At 40.2% G+C, this 18,381-nt stretch overlaps 2 protein-coding genes across 5 annotated transcripts in view; one reads left to right on the top strand and one right to left on the bottom strand.

Annotated features, from left to right (window-relative positions):
* Positions 1–5,691, top strand: part of CNOT6 (CCR4-NOT transcription complex subunit 6) — a 77,142-nt gene extending 71,451 nt beyond the window's left edge. For 3 of the 4 annotated variants that reach the window (XM_042981857.1, XM_007083067.2, XM_042981863.1), the window contains one exon: positions 1,662–5,691. In XM_042981857.1, coding sequence (XP_042837791.1) covers positions 1,662–1,874 — 213 coding nt within the window. In that variant the 3' untranslated portion in view covers positions 1,875–5,691. The remainder of the gene's footprint in view (positions 1–1,661) is intronic. The other variant, XR_006215840.1, reaches the window with a different exon arrangement.
* A 10,782-nt stretch (positions 5,692–16,473) lies between these two features.
* On the bottom strand, positions 16,474–17,980 carry SCGB3A1 (secretoglobin family 3A member 1). Its single transcript, XM_015537903.2, has 3 exons — positions 17,884–17,980; positions 16,942–17,231; positions 16,474–16,618 (listed from the first exon to the last, which is right to left on the bottom strand). Exons 1-3 carry the CDS (start codon positions 17,936–17,938, stop codon positions 16,595–16,597), a joined length of 369 nt encoding a protein of 122 aa, XP_015393389.1. The 5' UTR covers positions 17,939–17,980; the 3' UTR covers positions 16,474–16,594.
* Between the last annotated feature and the right edge of the window lie 401 nt (positions 17,981–18,381).

Raw genomic sequence — 18,381 nt, 5'->3', positions numbered from 1 at the left:
TGATTTAACCCTGCGAACAAATGAGTGTGTCGGGTTGAAGAGAGGCTAGAGGAGACTCTGGGGAAAATGAACATGTGAACAACAGAAGAGTAATCAGAGAGAGGAAGAAAACCAGGGCAGTGTAGGAGCCTACCTGACAAGGAAAGAAGGCCTTTCTAGGGAAAGAGGAGTGTGCTTTGTGCTTCAGAAAGATGTTGGTGAAAGATGCTTCACTGGAGAGCTAGGCACAGAGACTGGAATGTGGTGAGTTGAAGAATGAGGTGATTGATAGTGAAAACCAATTTTTTAGATTTTTTAAAATTTTTTTTAACTTTTATTTATTTTTGAGACAGAGAGAGACAGAGCATGAACAGGGGAGGGGCAGAGAGAGAGGGAGACACAGAATCTGAAATAGGCTCCAGGCTCTGAGCTGTCAGCACAGAGCCCGACGCGGGGCTCGAACTCACGGACTGTGAGATCATGACCTGAGCCAAAGTCGGACACTTAACCAACTGAGCCACCCAGGCACCCCTAGATTTTTGTTTTAAAGAGGAGGCGAGGAGGGCACCTTCGTGGCTCAGTCAGTTAAGCATCAATTTAGACTCAGGTCATGATCTCACGGTTCATGAGTTCAAGCCCCACGTCGGGCTCTATGCTGACAGCTCAGAGCCTGGAGCCTACTTCGGATTCTGTGTCTCCCTCCCTCCCTCCCTCTCTCTCTCTCTCTCTCTCTCTCTCTCTCTCTGCCCCTCACCCGCTCATGCTCTCTCTCAAAAATGAATAAACATTTTTAAAAAATGTAAAGAGGAGGCGAGGCTGATAACCAAAAGGTGGGAGAGATAGGGATTTTTTCTCTCTTGTTCCTGTTGCTGATACAGAGATAGGAAGACACCTGAATGTGCTTAAATATTTTTGGCTGAAACCATGTTGAGGAGAGGCTCAAGTTACAGGGAGGAGAGGGGCAAATAGATGCCAGGTGCTGTGCTGGGTGCTGCTGAGAATGTGAAAGGCAGAGATGGCCCTGCCCTCATGGAGTTGACTGTCTGATGGGAGAGGCAAGTCTCGACCAAGCAGATGAGTGTGTAGTTACACCTGGGGTACGCCTTAGCAAGAGAATAAACTTGGAGGTGGTAGCAGGTATTAAGTGGGTGAGGGCAGGATTCAAGAAGGTATTTGGAAAGTGAACTCAACACGCGAAGGCTGAGAAGAAATGAACCAACCGACATGTAGAAATAAGAAAGTGTTCCAGGCAGAAGGAACAGTATATGTGGAGGCCCTGGGGCAAGAAAGAGCTTGGCATCTTCAAGGAATGTCTCCCCCACCCCCCGCCCGGAAAAAAGAAGGCTAGTGTGGTGATAGGGTAGTGAGCATAGGAAAATACTACAAATCAAGTTAGGGCAGAGAAGCAGAGGCCATACCATGAAGGATCTTGTAGGTCTCATTAAAGATTCTAAAAAGTCCAGAAAGGAGGAAGAATGCATGATTATTATTCCTACCTAAACTGTCTTCATTCTGCTAGATTGGACATTTGGGGGACAATTTGGTTTATGTCTTCCTACCTCTCACACGCCAGCCACTTTCTTTGTTTACCAAACATGACTGTAAGGGTATGTCTTGAAAGCTCTCAGTGTTTCAGTATTCTCTTATGTGAGGCTGTATCTTTTTTTCCTTCTATTTTTCAGGGTATAATTGACTACATCTTCTATTCTAAACCTCAGCTGAACACTTTAGGCATCCTGGGACCTCTGGACCACCACTGGCTAGTTGAGAATAACATCAGCGGCTGCCCACATCCACTCATCCCCTCCGACCACTTCTCACTTTTTGCACAACTGGAGCTCTTACTGCCTTTCCTGCCCCAAGTCAACGGCATTCACCTCCCTGGCAGGAGGTAGTCAAGTACCTTCAGAGGACAACCTCAATTTCACTTGTAAACTCATAAAATCTGAATGTGGGGGAGTGAGGTATGGCCACCAGGGTTTTGTTTTGTTGTTTTCTTTTCCTTGAGGATTTGAATTTTCGATCTTGATTATTTGATAAGGATATCGTATGAAAGCCAGGTGCTAGCAACAGACAAATTCTGAGCCCAATATGCTTTATATACTGTTAGACAGGGATCGGTGTGTTTACACCTATCTTTAATTTGTTACAAGTAATTTTCCTGTTTCTTCTATCCAATGTAATATTTTCATGCCTTGAAATAGGAAAATGTTTAAACAGCATATTCTCTTTGCACAGAAATCTGTAGCACTACTTTTTTGAGGCCAGTAATAACATCCAGAAACCATTCTTCCATACTCTACTCCCTCCCTTTTCAGACTTGTTTGTAAAATAGAGACTTTGAATTTAGCCTTTATGATTGTATATGATCCACAGAAGACCTGATTTATGAAATTTTGTACTAAAAATTCAGATTTGGAAATGATTGTATTGTAAACTAAGGCTAAGTTTTTTTACTGTTTCATGTGTTATAAAGGCCAGCTTGTAAAAGAAGTTGCAACAGACTTTCTCTGCTGATGATTTGCACTGTTAGGGTTTTGTTAGCCCTTTTGTACTACTTTATTTTTAAACTGAGAACATTGCTCTTTAAATCTAAATCTGCTTAAAGCTTTGGACATTTTCTCAGACCAGAGGCAACTTATTCATGAATTCCTGGGTTTTTACAAAAACTATCTACCAGGACAGATAAGCTGAGCAGTGAATGATCTGTAGGCATTTATGGACTGAATGTAATGGTTGATATATGTACATTCTGATATTTTTTAATCTTTAACTTTTTTAAGTTAAAAAATTCCAGCTGCTTGGATACAGCTTCTTAACTCCTTTTTGAGACACTTCCTGTCCTATCTCCACTGTGCCTGCCTAAATTTGTTCTCACCAAGCACTGCCTGTGCATGCAGAGAAAATCTGTGCATCCTCTTTTATATTTTTTAAATACTGTTTTAACATTTGTGGGAATTTTATGAAAATGCTTTTGTATGAGCTGTGGCTTTTTTTCCATTGTGAAGCATTGAATATCCCATTTTGGAACATGTTCATAGGGTGGGTCCCTGGGTCTTTGCTCACCAGACCCAAGCACTGCTTCTTGGTGTCTGTCATTGCACAGTGCTGTTCGTCACCCAGAATACTACTATCATGTGAATTCTTTTTGTTTTCCATGTGTTTTTTTTTAATCATTCCTTTTTTTAAAAAAAAAAAGAAAATAATTTTCCATTTATGAAACAGTATAAATGAGATGTATTTTCAAAACAGGTCCCTACGACAATTCTTCAGATCATTTATAAAGTGACTGAGTCATTTTAGTAGGTCAACCAAGATAAAGGTTCTGTTGTACCCTGTATTTTGCCCATAGTGCCAGTAGTAGATTAGAGATTAAAGCCAGCTTTTAACTTTGCAAAGGTAACTTGTATGTATTCTGTTCTCATTCATTCATTCTCTCAAAAGTCAAATGAATTCAGAGGGAACGTGGTCTAACTGCTTTTGTTTCAACTGCAGGCAGGGGAGCAAAAGGACACCATGTGAGCATTAAGAAAAAACGTTGAGATGTTCTTAATTTTTATACAGAGAATGAGTCATTTTGGATAATGACTTAAAATTTTATGAAAAATATTCAGCACTTAAATGTGCTTATTCTGTTTTTAAGAGAAAATAAAATTACATGCTGTTTAAATAAATGATTTTTTTTCTTTTTTAAAGAATTTTCCAAAAGGTGTTGATCTTGAATCTTTGTCTGGGACCTGGTTTTTCCTTTGAGGGTTTTAAAGATTTTGTTGTGATGACTTTTTATTTTTTGCTTTTTGTTTTAAGTTGTGCTGACACCAAACACATCCAGTTTATAATCAGTACATTGGAAAGCTGGTATTACTGATGTAGAACCAATGCATAACTTTTTATGGGGTTTTTGTTTTGTTTTGTTTTATTTTTTTGTAAAGTGTGAATAAAAGGTGTGTTTACTCATTTTTCCTAAACACTGTGTTGGTAACGTGCATCATGACAATTTCCAGCGAGGGCGAGCTGGAGCTGGTTGGACTGATGAGGCAAGGGAACTGCTTTTCCTATGATCTGCATTACATGAGAACAGGTCCAGAGAGCTTTATGGACAGGGGAGGGGAGAAGCACTTACTCATTTGTATTTGTTAACAGAGGATGTATTCTTTTTGTAGATGCTGGAACTAGAGTGCACTTGTTAGATGCTAAAGGTTTGAGCTTTACACAAAATGTTTTCATCTGTATTTGTTATTGTCTACAATATATTCGAATTTGGGGGCAGCATAGTAAGATATGAGGGCCTGTTGTGTCTCAACTATTTGTTCTTGCCTCTTCTGGGCACACTGCATTCTGTGGGCCAGTTTGAACAGCTTCTCCATCTAGTGATAAATTGAACCAAGGGTGTAGATTTACAAGTGTCACCTTCAAAAGAGAAAGAAATATTTTGGGTCCGCAGGGACTGAACAGTCACACCAAAATAGACTGATAACTTTTGTTAAGCAAGGTTTTGTGTTTTAAATCTTTTCTGTGTCCTGAGTAATTTCCAATAATCCATACTCCTTAAAATGCAATAAAAATTAGTATGTTTTCACAGTATAGACTTTTTTCAAAATTCTGTAACACATATATTTAACGTGGTGTTGCCATAATGTAATTTCAGTGTTCTTGCTGGATAAATCCATTTTATGAATGTTTTACAGAGAATTTTGGGGTATGTTTTCTGTTTTTACTGATCAGAAATTTGGAGGCACTCAATTCCTTGTTGTAAATCTCTTGAAGTACATTTTACCGTATTACTGGTAATTATTTATGCTTTGAGAATTTAAATAATGTTCATCAAAATTAACTTATGGCATAATTTAAACTAAAGTTGTAGAAATTGTTGATTGAAACTTCAATAGTTCTAGAAGACAGGCAAGGAACATCTCCAAGGAATGTGTTTTCATTCTTGATTTGGTGACTGCCAGGAAAACTTATTTTGAGTTAGCACTTTGAAACCTAAGGACATTATTAAATTGGGTGGAATGCACTTCTAAATGTTGAAATTAAAATTTCAAAGCTTTTCTAAGATTCAAGCTTTCAGTGACAAATTCCAGTTGTAGTATTCCAGTTTTTACTATTTCAATTCATGGAATTCGTTTCCATAGTGACTTCTAATGTCTTGGGGTCATGTCATCTGTAAGACAAAAGCCAACCTAGGCAAAGCAATTACAGTAGTTTGTTCTTTTAATGAACCTATCAGAGTATTCCATACAAATGCTGCAGATAATTCAAACAACACCTTTAGCAAGTGTCTCTCCCCTACTCAGAAACAGTATTTTAAGATGTTCACTTGGCTCTTCTTTTTGGTTAAAGTTTAATAACCGGTATGTTGAAGTAGCGTCTAAAATAGAAGATCTAGTCTTTATTCACAGTACATTATCTTGTGTAATATGCACTGGGCTAATTTGTGTTTACCGTTCATGTAACAGAACCCAGCACATTATCTGCACTAAGCTTGAAGAATGTCGCATTTGCCTAGGCAGCTCTTTGATAAGGGTCATGGGAAACTGAATATGTACCTATGGACTGGTGGTAACAAGGGCTTTTACTGTTCTTTTCAGTGGAACCTTCTTGGTCAAATTGTAACTAGCTAGTATTATATTTATATACAGGGTCTCTTTTCTTTACTGATGTATTTTCCTACTCATAGCCAACCAATAAATTCAATATCTGTTTCAAATATCTTAAAAGTGTAATTTGTAGTAGTACTGAGGTTTGAGAAGAATAAGTGTTAGCAGACCATATGATTAAAATTCTGAGTCGTCTGGGACAGGGTTGTAAGTCATCCTCTGAAAGGGTGAGTGAATGGGCCGTGATATGGGAGACCATGTACTGACTGTGTTTTCTGTATAACACTCCTATCTTTGCCAAAGTTCAGTTTGATATTTGGGCAACTGATGGTCCATTTGCATTTAGGAATTTTGTTGTTGTTGTTGTTACCAATATACCTCGTTCAATATAAGAATTAGGCTCATGTGTCTTCCGTCTTTTTTGGAAGGAGTTTGACGTATTTTAAATAAATGCTTTTAAACACGGTAACAAACATTGTGTTGGTGGGGTTATACTAATTCATTAGATATTTTGCTTTTCATGTGTGTTATTTTATTGTATGTATATGCTTTAAAGATGGGATTTCCCAGCTTTTCAGAAAAAGCCCATTTGCTTTTTGGGAACTACTTCGATAACACATGTGAGTTTTTATGTATGCTAGAAAAAGTCCTTTAAAATCAGATGACAATGAGCATTTGCCAAGACTGTCCAGTTTTTAAAGTAGGCATTTTCTACTTAATCCTTAATATGTAATTTTGTCTCTATAACAGAAAAGTCTTGTTCCTCGTAACTGTCAAGAAGTAAGTGTGTAAAAAAGTAAATGAAGTATTATGCCCGTGTTTCTTTATAAATTCTAGTTTATGTTCTTTAGAGGAACCAAGTACCTAAGGGAACATGAAGTGAAACATATTTAGAATAAAGCTTTGTGGGTTCTAGGTAACATGTATATACGGAGAATTCCCAATTTGGGGTGTTATTTAGGTATTCACATTTTAATTGATTTTAGAATAAGCTTTCACGGGCACCTGGGTGGCTCAGTTGGTTAAGTGTCCCTCTCTAGGTTTCGGTGAGTTCCAGCTGCACGTGGGGGCTGTAGACTGACAGTGCGGAACCTACTTGGGGAATTCTCTCTCCCTTTCTCTCTGCCACCCCCATATCTCTCAAAATATAAATAAACATAAAAAAATAAGCTTTCACAAGTACTGTAAAGACAACTTTAGTAAACATTATGTGTTAGAAGAATCATACAGAAAATAGTTTTTACTAGAATTTTACGAGAGGTTGAGAAACATTTCTCTAAGTTAATTTCTTCCAAATAAAAAACATAAAATGTTTAAAGTGGATTGCTCTCCAAATGACTCTAACTGACCAGTCTGTAGGAACTGGGAAAACTAGTGGATTACAAGGTGGATTGTGAACCAGTTTTCTGTGGTTTCTTTAGCAACATTAACATTTTTAATCAAGTAAGTAAGGAGATGTCAGTTTTTAAAAATTTTCTTGAACTGCAACCCTCAGATCACTCTAATATTCAAAAGCTGTTCAATTATTTTGGGCCTGTCATAAGAAATTTTGCTCACTACACTAGTGTGACTCTGCAGAGGCGAGCAGGCTCAAAAGTTCTCAGGCCATCCTAGCACTCACTTTGAGTAAGCTGCAGGCCCCAAGGAGCCCATCAGCACAGCCGTGTCGTAATGTCATATCCACCAGTACTTCAGCCCTGTGAGTTCCGTGTCTGCCCTGCATGGCAAACCCACTTGTAGTATCTATTTTGCAATTTTACGTAATTCTTGAAAACCTGGTCTGTTAAAGACTGAAAAGGAATGATGGCATGACCAAAGCTTTCCTTTTAATACTCCTGCTGATGCAGGTGGCTGGTTCTCAGGGCAGTGACATAGGTGTGAGGGGTATATGCTCAACACTGTGAGCTTTGTGAGTTAGCAGAACCTTCTCTCCTCATTGATACGATGCTTGTTAGTGGTAACTTTGAACAGGCCTGATAGTGGGAGCCCTATGTCCATTTTGGTGAATCAGAGTTGTTCTTAATGTACTTTTCTTGGTCACCATACTCATCAATACTCATTTGAAATTTCTTCTTGTCAGACATTATGCTAAGATTGGAAATACAGATTTATCATCCCTGGTCTCTGACTTCAAGTTGCTCTTTGGTCATTATAATCCAACGTAACATGTGCTACAGGTACACCAGGCATGGAGGGAGCAAATCTCTGTGTACATGAGCCTATAAAGTTTTCTTGAGGGGACCTTAGAGCTAGTTTTGAAGGACTAAGAACTTACTTCCCAGGTGAATAATAGCTACAATAAAACCCTTTGTGAAAGGTGCATAGTTATGAATAGAATGGATTTAGAACATGTGGGTCTTTCAGTGGGAAGTGCACTAGTGAGTGGCTGGGACACAGTAGATGCCTTTGGAACCTTGAGCCATAGGTGGTGAACTTAACTCTGTAGGTGGTGATAAAGAGCCACAGAAGGATTTTTAACACCTTTGTTAATGTTTATTTTTGAGAGAGAGTGAGCAGAGGAGGGGCAGAGAGACACAGAACCTGAAGCAGGCACAGGGCTCAAACTCAAAAACCTTGGGATCATGACCCGAGCCGAAGTTGGACACTTAACGGACTGAGCCATCCAGGTGACTCTAGAAGGGTTTTAAATAGGAGCAGCATTACCAGGCTTATGTTTTAGAAAGGCTGCTGTAGTAGTGCTATGGAGGGTGGATTAAAACAGTAAAACTAGGGGCACCTGGGTGGCTCAGTCGGTTAAGCGTCCGACTTCGGCTCAGGTCATGATCTCACAGTTCGTGAGTTCGAGCGCCGCCAGCCTGGAGCCTGCTTCAAATTCTATGTCTCCCTCCCTCTCTGCTCCTCCCCTGCTCATCCTCTGTCTCTCTCCTTCAAAAATAAATAAAAACATTTAAAAAATTAAACAGTAAAACTAGTTAACTGGCTTCTGCTGTAGTGTGTAAGCTGAGGATGGCTTGCGGGGCAGTAAGAGAAGAGAAGAAAGAAAGGAGAATTTGAAATGTTCAGGAAATAGAATTAGGAAGAACCGTGATTTATCCCTCCTCATTTGTGGGTGAAAAGCAAGTTTTGTTCAGTCACTCCTTACTTTCATTAGACAAACCCTGACTCCATGTAAGAGACGTGTTTGCCTCAAAAGCAACCTGTTTTTTTTCCTTTACTGACCTCACCGAAACATTTAGGCAAACAATTTTGTTTCTCAAGCTACGCTTTACTACATTTCACATTATTTTTCATGCAGATTTTAGTCTGCAAAATAGATCCAGTGTGTCTCTCTACTGAACAATTAAGTAATTAGTAGGCATTAAAAGATACTTTAAGGACCACCTGGGTGGCTCAGTCCATTGAGCGTCCTACTTCAGTTCGGGCCATGATCTCACGGCTCATGGGTTCATGGGTTCACGGGTCCTGCGTTGGTTGGGCTGACTGCTGACAGCTCAGAGCCTGGATCCTGCTTCAGATTCTGTGTCTATTTCTCTCTCTGCCCTCTCCTGCTCATTCTCTCTCTCTCTCTCTCTCTCTCTCTCTCAAAAATAAACATTAAAAAAAATTTTTTTAAGATACTTTAATACAGCAACACATAACAAATGGAAGGAATCCAAAAATTCCAAACCCAAGTAAGTATCCCCTCACACCGAGGATTAGACCTGTGTTCAGTCTGGTAGCTTCTGGCCACACGTGACTTTTGAGTACTTGAAACATGGCTCGTGTGACTGGAACTAAAATGTTTTTCTGTTAAATGAAACCCTATTGTGATAGGACCAAATTTCCCTGTATCTGACACATTGTGTAAGATATGAAACCACTGTATTGTGTTAGACATAAACACTTCACCAGTTGATGTCAAAGAACTGTTTCTGCCCTATTTTACTAACCAAAGTAACACTAAGATGTGTTTGAGTTCTTTATGCTGGCAACAGGAGTTACTGTGCCTGTGTAAATCATTAGTAATTGAGATCCCTTTGTTCATTTTAATATAAATTATTTTTCTGGTTTAAAAAACTATGGTCAAATTACTAAATTTAAAGTCAGTAGTGATATAAATAGAAGTGAGCGAGTCCCAATAAAGACTAGAAAGTGAGTGTGTCACTGAATTTCATAATGAATGACAATTGGAATTTACTGCACCAGAGGAAAAGGAAAAACCTCTGTTAGGTAATAAAGTGAACATTAAGATACATTTTCTTCAAATACTTACTGAATTCAGTGTTCTGTTAACAGTCAAAAAAGAATAATAGATGAAATTAATCACCTGAAATGAAAGTCCCACAGAAAGGTGTTTTTCGTTTTTTTCTAACTATAATAGGATATGCGCTTGTAGATTTGGCCAGCTATAAAAGGGCTTGTATTCTTCCACAGGAAAAGAATTTTTTAATGGAGATATGGTATAAAAATATATTTGTTTGGAAATTTTGTTATAAAATGAAGACAATATTTTACAAACATGAAATACATTCAGTTATGCCAACAGTTACCTATAGAATACAAGATCTTCCTAATACTATTAAAGATCAATTGGTTCAATATTTGAAAAGTTGAAAGTACTTACTAGCTTTAGAGGAGTTTTGTGATATAAAAGGCACTAACCAGTTAATACTTAGTGTATGCTATTTCTTAGCGGACTTCCAAATTTACCAAGAAATGGGAATTCTCGGCCTAAAATCAAACTTACAGCCTAGATATTTTTGCATCTTTTACATCTGCCAAAAATTTTCTTCTAGATACGAAGAAAAATTGTTTCTGTCACTACAGATGGTACTCTAGCTATGTTAGGTTAAAAATCTGGGTTTATCGGAATTTTTTTTATAAGCCTTGATTTCCTTTATTGTGTTTCACCTTATGCTTATTGAAATTTCCGAAACAGACTGAAAAGTGTCATAGCTGATAAGTGTATATAATTTCAAATCAAAGAACCATCACCAGTTAAGACTATTCAGAGAGATAGAAGACAATTTAATGATATTGTCTTCTTTTACTAATAGTAGCTCATTGGTTGAATTATGAAGAAATTTTAACAATGGCTTACAGTTCTTTTAATACCAATTTAAGGTTATCTTGCAACGAAAGGAATGCTTGCCAAATATTCAGTAATCAAAAGCAAACCATATCAGTATGATACACATTTTCTCACCAGTATCAAGCTGCATATGAGTGAACAAAAATTGAAACTCCAAGGAAAGTATTTGTGACCTTCACAGATGGATACAAAAAAATTTATGTTGTATCATGATACAAGCCAAGAATGCTGATTTTTGTACATTTTCTAACAAATTTTAATCGTAATCACATTTTGTAAGTTGGCCACTAAAACTACAAGAAAAATTTGGAACAATTTGTTGGTATCTTGGTAAGTTTAGGGTTGCTTTTCAAGAACAACTAGGCAGAAGATCAACAAGGAAATAGCATACATGAACAACACATAAAACAAGTAGACCTAACAGACATGTATAGAACACTCTACCTAACTGTATCAGAATGCACATTCTCCTCAAGTCCACACATGGAACATTCTCCAGTAGACCATAGGTGATGCCATAAAACAAGTCAATAAGCTTAATTGAAATTGTACAAAGTATGTCCCCTGATCATAATGAAGTGAAACTAGAAAGAAAGTTGGGAAAGTTGGAAATATGTGGAAGTTTAAAGTACACTCGTAAATACCAATGGGCCAAAGGAAAAAATCAGAAGAAAGGTCATAATAAGGACTGGAACAGAAAATAATGAAATAGAGAATAGAAAATAGATCAACAAACACAAAAGTTGATTGGAAAGATCAGCAAAATTGATGACCAAATGGGATTCATCTAAAAAATGTAAGGTTGGCTTAATATCCACACTTAATGTAATATACTTCATCAAGTAGTATAAAGGGCAATACGACAGGATCATTTCATTAGGCACAGAAAAATTCTATAACCTTTAATTTAAAAACAATAACAGAATATCAAAGAGGAATGGAAGAGAACTTCCTCAGCTGGATAAAGTGCTTTTGCAAAGAACTCAAAATGGACAACCTACTTAATGGTGAGAGAGTGAAGGCTCTCCCCCTAAGATCAGAAAAAAGACAAGATGTTTACTCTTGCCACTTCTATTCAACATTATGCCAGATGCTCTAGCCAGGGAAATTAGGCAAAAAAAAGAATAATAAAATCTGAGAGGAAGAAGTAAAACTATATCTGTAGATGATATGTTCTTGTATATAGAAAACTCCAGGTAATCCACATACCAAAAACCTATTAGAACTAATAAATGAATTCAGCAAGGTTAATGGAAACAAGATCAATATACAAAAATCATTGTATTTCAATTCACTAGCAATGAACAAACCAAAAATAAAATTAAGAAAGCAATTGCATTACAATAATAATAAACAAATGCTTGAGAAGAAATTTAGTGAAAGAAGTGGAAGACTGGTACATTGGAAATTATAAAACATTGAAAGAAGACCTAATTAAGTGTTAAGACTTTTCATGTTCATGGACTGAAACACTTACTACTATTGAAATGGTGATGCTCCCCAAACTGATCTACAGATTCAGTGTAGTCCCTATCAAAATTACAGCTGGCTTTTTGTTTGTTGCAGAAATTGTCAAGCTGATCTTAAAATTCATGGAAATCCAAGGAACTCCAAATAGCCAAACAATATTGAAAAAGAACAAAGTTGGAAGACTCAAACTTCCTGAGTTCAAATGTATTACAAAGCTACAATAATCAAGAAGTGTGGTATTGGCCTAAGGATAGCATATAGATCAATGGAATTGAATTGAGAGGCCAGAAATAAACTCTTACATCTATGGTCAATTGATCTGTGACAAAAGTGCCAAGACACCTAAGTAGGGAAAGGATTAGTGTCCATAAGCAGAAGAATGAAGCTGGACCTCATTCTCACACCATGTACAAAAAGTAAAAGGAATAAAAAAAAATCTAAATGTAAGAGCTAAAACTATAAAATCCCTTAGGAAAAAACATGGTATAAATCTTCATGACCTTGGGTTGAGCAATAGTTTCTTAGGTAAGACATCTTAAAGTGCAAGCAACCAAAGAGAGGAAAACAGATAATTAGACTTCATCAGAATGAAAAACTTCTGTGCATCAAAGGAAAAGAATGTGGAACAACAGCCCACAGAATGGGAGAAAATATTTATAAACCATGTATCTGATGAGTCTGGTCTCCAGAATATATAAAGAACTCTTACAACTCAACGATGGAAAAACAACCCAATTTAAAATTGGGTAAAGGAGGGGTGCCTGGGTGGCTCAGTCGGTTAAGCGTCTGGCTTCAGCTCAGGTCATGATCTCACAGTTTGTGGGTTCAAGCCCCATGTCGGGCTCTGTAATGACAGCTCGGAGCCTGGAGCCTGCTTTGGATTCTGTGTCTCCCTCTCTCTCTGCACCTCCCCCAATCACACGTGCTCTCTGTCTCTCTCATAAATAAAATAAAAACATTAAAAAAGTTTTTTTTTTTTTTTAAATGAGTAAAGGATTTGAATAGACATTCTCCAGGAAGACTGAGTTTCTTTTTGGAGTGATAAAAATATTCTGAAATTAGATAGCGGTGATGGTTTCACAATACTGTGAATAGTCTAAAAAGCCTTTGAATTTTATACTTCAAAAGGGTGAGTTTTATGGGATTTGAATTATTTGAGATTCACTCATGTTAATGCATGTAGTTGTAATAGCTGCAGTGTGATATTGCCATTGTATGAATATTCCAAATTCTACCCTTCTCTGCAAGTATCTTTGCGTTGTTTCTAGTTTTCTTTCTCCTTCCCCCAACCCTTAAAAACATTCTGGTCTGAACATTCTGGTAGGTGCCACTGTGTGCTAGCTTCTCTAGAAGGTTGGAATTGCTAGGTGTTGGGGGCACACATGTGATTTTTACTAGATATGCTCATTCCTGTCCAAAGTGTTTCTGCTTACTCTCCAATCAGAAGTTTATGAGATTTCTCCCATTGTTCCACAACTTTACCAATGCTTGTTTTTCTCCAACTTCGTTTTTGGCACTCTGGTGGGTATAATGGTATGTCATTGTGTTTCTGTTTATCTTTCCTTTATTAATAACAGACATATTTTTGCTATTTCAGGTTCCTCTTATGATTTTATGCCTATTGAGGACTTTGTCCTTTTCTGGTTAATTCACAGTTCTTTATGTACACAGGATGCTTACCCTTCATTGGTTAATGTGTCTTGCATTTCTCAGTTGTCTTTTAAATTTTTCTTAACTTTGTATTTTGAAATATTTTTCGGTTTTCAGAATGATGAACTGATTTTCTTGTGTCCTCAAAATGTTACCAAACAGGCTACTTTTTTTCTCTCTGTTTCAAAAACACACAGTTTAAACATATTTGATTAATGCCATCCATTGCACTTATTACCATTACTGACGTTCAGATTACCCCATTTTTGGCCAGTGAGAGATTTATTCAGACTGTTCCCTGTGTCTTTTTGGCACCATCCTGGTCGTCTTCAGTAGCTTACTTCTATTCTGGTATGAAAAGATGTTCTAGGTTCTGGAACAAGCCATTTCTCCAAAGACTCCTGGCTCCTTCAGTGAGAAATGGTGTCTAGAGGCCACAATCCAGGTGTGAGGATTCTCATTGCTACTGGATTTGTGAGTTTCTAGAAATTTTCAGGGGACAGAGATAAGAGATTTTTTTTCCTCTGAAGATAAAACACACCAGGTAATTATAATTGTTACTTTCTGTTCAAATGTTGAGCCCTAAAGTTTTTACTGAACCTTAATAATCTTATATCAGCACCTTCTTTCCACTTTGCCAGAAATCTCAAGTTTCTTCAATAACACTCAGGTAATTAATCATTCATCATATCACAGAATATGCAGATATAGCCTCAATATAGCAACACCACCACCAAGAAAAACTTGATTGTTTTTACTGTTCTCATTCTTGGGGTGTTACTCCCCCCCCCCACCCTGAATGTAAAGTTAAATTACTGTATTTTCATGTTACTTGGAATAGTTTATTTATTTTTTTACTAATCTATATGCCCAACGTGAGGCTCAAACTCATGAACCTGAGATCAAGAGTCATATGCTCTACAGACTGAGACACCCAGGTGCCCTGGAGTACTCTTTGGGGCTTATACCACCATGAGAAATAAAGTTAGGTTTGTTCCTCTTTTTTTATAATTTCAATTTTTAGAGTGCTTAAAAATTTTTTATTTGGTCTTTTAGAATCATGTAAAATATTTATATAGTTACCAAGTCAAATGGGCAAAAGATTTTTTTTTAATTTTTTAGTGTTAATTTATTTTTGAGAGAGAGAGAGACACACAGAATGCCAGCGGGGGAAAGGCAGAGAGAGAGGGAGACACAGAATCCAAAGCAGGCTCTAGGCTCTGAGCTGTCAGCACCAAGCCTGATGCGGGGCTCAAACTCATGAACATTGAGATCATGACTTGAGCCAAAGTCAGACACTTAACCGACTGAGCCACCCAGGTGCCCCACAAAGTAGGATATTTAAGGAAATCTAGCCTTCTGCCATATTCCTTCTTTCCCTGGGATTATGGTTGGTATCTTCCCAGGAATCTGCAGGGTGGAGGAAGCTAGCTATTGCTGTTAGGCTTGGGGTTTCAAGTGTAATTCATGAACTCCCTCTTCCAGGGAGTTTTGTGATTTCCCCTCCAGTGTTTGCCTGGGAAGGCTCCAGAGATGGAAGGTAGCAGGGTCATCTCAGGACGGGGTCCTTTCCTGAACCCCCAAGCCCCCTGTCAGCTCCAAAAAGCTCCTGTAGTAGAATGGTGTTTTTCCAGTAATCCCCTTGAATAATTTAATCTAGTGCATTAATTGAGGAACATATGTAATGTCCCCAGAAATTGGCTTGTGGTCATTTCAGGTCAGGTCATGTCCCCACTGCTTTCTTCACCAGAGATTCACAATGATTCATCTAATTATCGGTTCATTTTTGTCCAGACCAGAGCCTTACACAAAGACTCAGAATCCTTGAGAATCTTGGGGGCAATGGTGTTGATTAGAGATTTAAATTTAATCTGGATCCCAGTGGCTGCCTCCCCTCTTCTAGGTTGATGTGTAAACTTGTCAAAATACAGCCACTCCCCGCGCCCCCCCATTTAAAGCCCTGAATGTCCTTGTCAAAATAGGAACAGAAAAAAAGCCAGATCCATGTTTTCATATAAAGTACGTACAAGTGGATTCGATTGTCCACGGTGAGTTGATAGTCAAACCAGGGAGAACCCTTCCCAGAAAGCATGAAGCAGAGTTATATTTTTCCTGGAGTTATAATTTATCAATCAAAAAGGAGTTTTCTGGGAAGTTTCCCTCAAGACAGACATCAATATTCAGGCTCTGGGCACCTTCCCACAACACTGGGGATCAGTCCAGGAATGGTGGGTCTTCTGGTAGAATGGAAGGACCCAAAGTCACTAAATTATTTCAGTAATAAATTACCAGAAACCTAGAGAAAAACCAAACATGACATAGTCTTCCCTTAGTCCTGCTCCATTCCAGGAAAGAAAGCTGTCAGAGGGAAGATAACAAAACTTCCAAATATTAGCAACAAATGGCTAGCTTTGGAGGGTTCTCACTGATTTCCAAGGATTAGATAATTCCCATGCTTCATTAACAATTGTGGAGTGTAACAGGTGGGGGAAAAATCCATTTTAACTAACTCTAATACTTGTCCAATCCCCATCACCTTTAATTGGTGGCTCTGAGTCACCTGCCAAATGTCAGTAGTGTCTTTCACACACAGGCACGCACCCTCACATAATCTGGGGCATGGTGTACCTCCTGAGGCGTAGGGACCATCCCACCTGCAGGCCCCTTTAGCACCATCACTTACAGCAGGGGGAGGAACAGGCATTGGTATCAAGGCAAGAAGAAATCAGCCTCAAAGCTGCTCTTATCCATGTTTATTGAGAGAGTAGGGGAAGGAAGGCTGGATGTTCAGGGCTGGGCAGCAGGTCCCCAGCCTACAGATGGCAGCATCGTTGTCCCCAGGCAGAGATACTCCAGCCTCCGCTCAGCCAAGGTACATCAGGGACCCCTGGAAAGGAGAAGCCAAGTTTGAGTGTGCTCTCCTCCATCCTACTGCCACTGGGCACTTGAGGGCACAGATTGACTCTGGACAGAGTCCCCAACAGGGTTATACCTTACCCCCAAGTGCCCTCAGCAGCCCCCTTGCCATTCGTATGTGGTCAACTTGGTTCCCAACCAAGGACATCCTGTTTCTGGGGGCCAGCAACGAGGATTCCCTGACATGGGACTGGGATGCCTTTGTGGCATTTTGAGGAGCAGATCGTTCCACTCTGGGAGGATGGCTGGGGAGGACTGCCTTCACAGGGAGGGTGCACAGGGTGCCCACATTACCAGCAGAGACTTCACAGCTCCCACGGCCTCAGGGCCCAGCTCAGCCACACACTTCCTGGAACCCTCAATGAGATGTTCCACTGGGATCCCCAGGATGGTCAGGATGAACTTCAGGGGGCTGAAGCCTTTGAGAAGGGGGTTGGCCATGGCCCCTGCCCCAGCCAGAGCTGCTGTCTCAGTCATGTCTTCTGCCCCAGCCAGGGCCTCTGCCCCAGCCTCCACAGCAGGGTTGAGGTCGGTCAGAGCTGAGGCCACAGGCTTGACCATTGTGTCCATGAAGAAAGTGGCAGCTGCAAACACAAGTAGAGAAGAGCCCTCTGTCTGGACTGGGCCTCTATGGAGACCTGCTAAGGGCCTCTCTCCTCCAGGTTGTGCATGCTCCCCTAACCACCCACTGACAGCTACCCTGTCTGAGTTGGGGGAGGCCCAGCCCTGAGGAGTCCTCTGCTGGTTGGGAGAGGCAGTCATGTAAGCAGGTCGCTGTGGCCCAGCAAGCAAACAGCTGGACAGAGGGACATACAAGATGGCTCGAGGGTGGAGGGAGGTGAAGAAAGCTCTGAGTAGGATCCAAGACAGGCTTCCCAGATGAGGGGACACCTGGGCTGTGCCTTGAAGGAAGAAGCAGAGAGCAGATGGGTAGTCCTCGACCAGGGCCAGCACTGGCATTGGCCAAGGCTTGGACAGCCTGGTGTTGGGTGAAGAGAAGAAAACAGGAATGATGGGAATAGGAAAGGAAGTCTGAGGGCTGGGGCAGGGCAGATCCCAGAGGACCTTGAAGTCCCAGGAAGGAGCAGGACATCCTGCCCAGAGGGACAAAGAGCCCAGGAGGTGGTAAGCAGAGGAGTGGCCTGGTGCCCAAGGCAGGGCAACAGGGGACCCGACCAGAGCCTCTGCCAAGGCCCCATAGAGAAGAGCTGGGAACTAAGTCCTGCAGGCACTCACCAGGATGACTGAACAGAGCCACACAGAGCACCAGGAAGGTGGCCGTGAGCTCCATGGTGGACTGAGCTCAGTGGCTGCTCCTGGGAAGAGAGACAGGCCTCGCTGTGATTCATATACCCTGTCCTCACCCCTCTCCCAGGCTGGGGCCTCACCCACCTCATCCTCCTGAGAAATGTGTTGTTTGCTCAGCTAGTAGAGCCCCAGCCAACTTCCTCCTCAGCCTGGTGGGCCCTGGGAGACCCATGCCCTGCTACACACCTAGGGCCCAAGGACTTCCTGTTGGCAGGGCCCCTGGACCAGAGGGCTGGGCTCTTCATTGAGAGCAGGAATGTAGGCTATGCTTTGTGCACACAAGGCCCACCCAGGATGTTGCCTTTGCAGAGAGCTCTCTGTTCTGACCCCACCTGGTCCTCCAGCACTGCTGTGGGCCCTGTTGAGGAAGGGGCAAGTCCTTCCTCCTGCTGCCAGACCATGGAAATAGCATGCAGTCGGGGTCCT

Source organism: Panthera tigris, chromosome A1, assembly GCF_018350195.1.
Source record: "Panthera tigris isolate Pti1 chromosome A1, P.tigris_Pti1_mat1.1, whole genome shotgun sequence".
In the NCBI taxonomy this organism is placed as follows: Eukaryota; Metazoa; Chordata; class Mammalia; order Carnivora; family Felidae; genus Panthera; species Panthera tigris.
Note: the sequence above shows the minus strand (reverse complement) of the source record. Positions and strands in the feature narration are given on the sequence as shown.

Bases quoted from the DNA above. Each gene is read 5' to 3' on its own strand.
- SCGB3A1 (XM_015537903.2), bottom strand. From the start codon at position 17,938: ATGGAGCTCACGGCCACCTTCCTGGTGCTCTGTGTGGCTCTGTTCAGT. The intron at 17,232-17,883 runs GTGAGTGCCTGC...TTGTGTTTGCAG, and splicing joins GGCTCTGTTCAGTCATCCTG to CTGCCACTTTCTTCATGGAC. The intron at 16,619-16,941 runs GTAATGTGGGCA...TCTCCTTTCCAG, and splicing joins GAGCTGTGAAGTCTCTGCTG to GGGTCCCTGATGTACCTTGG.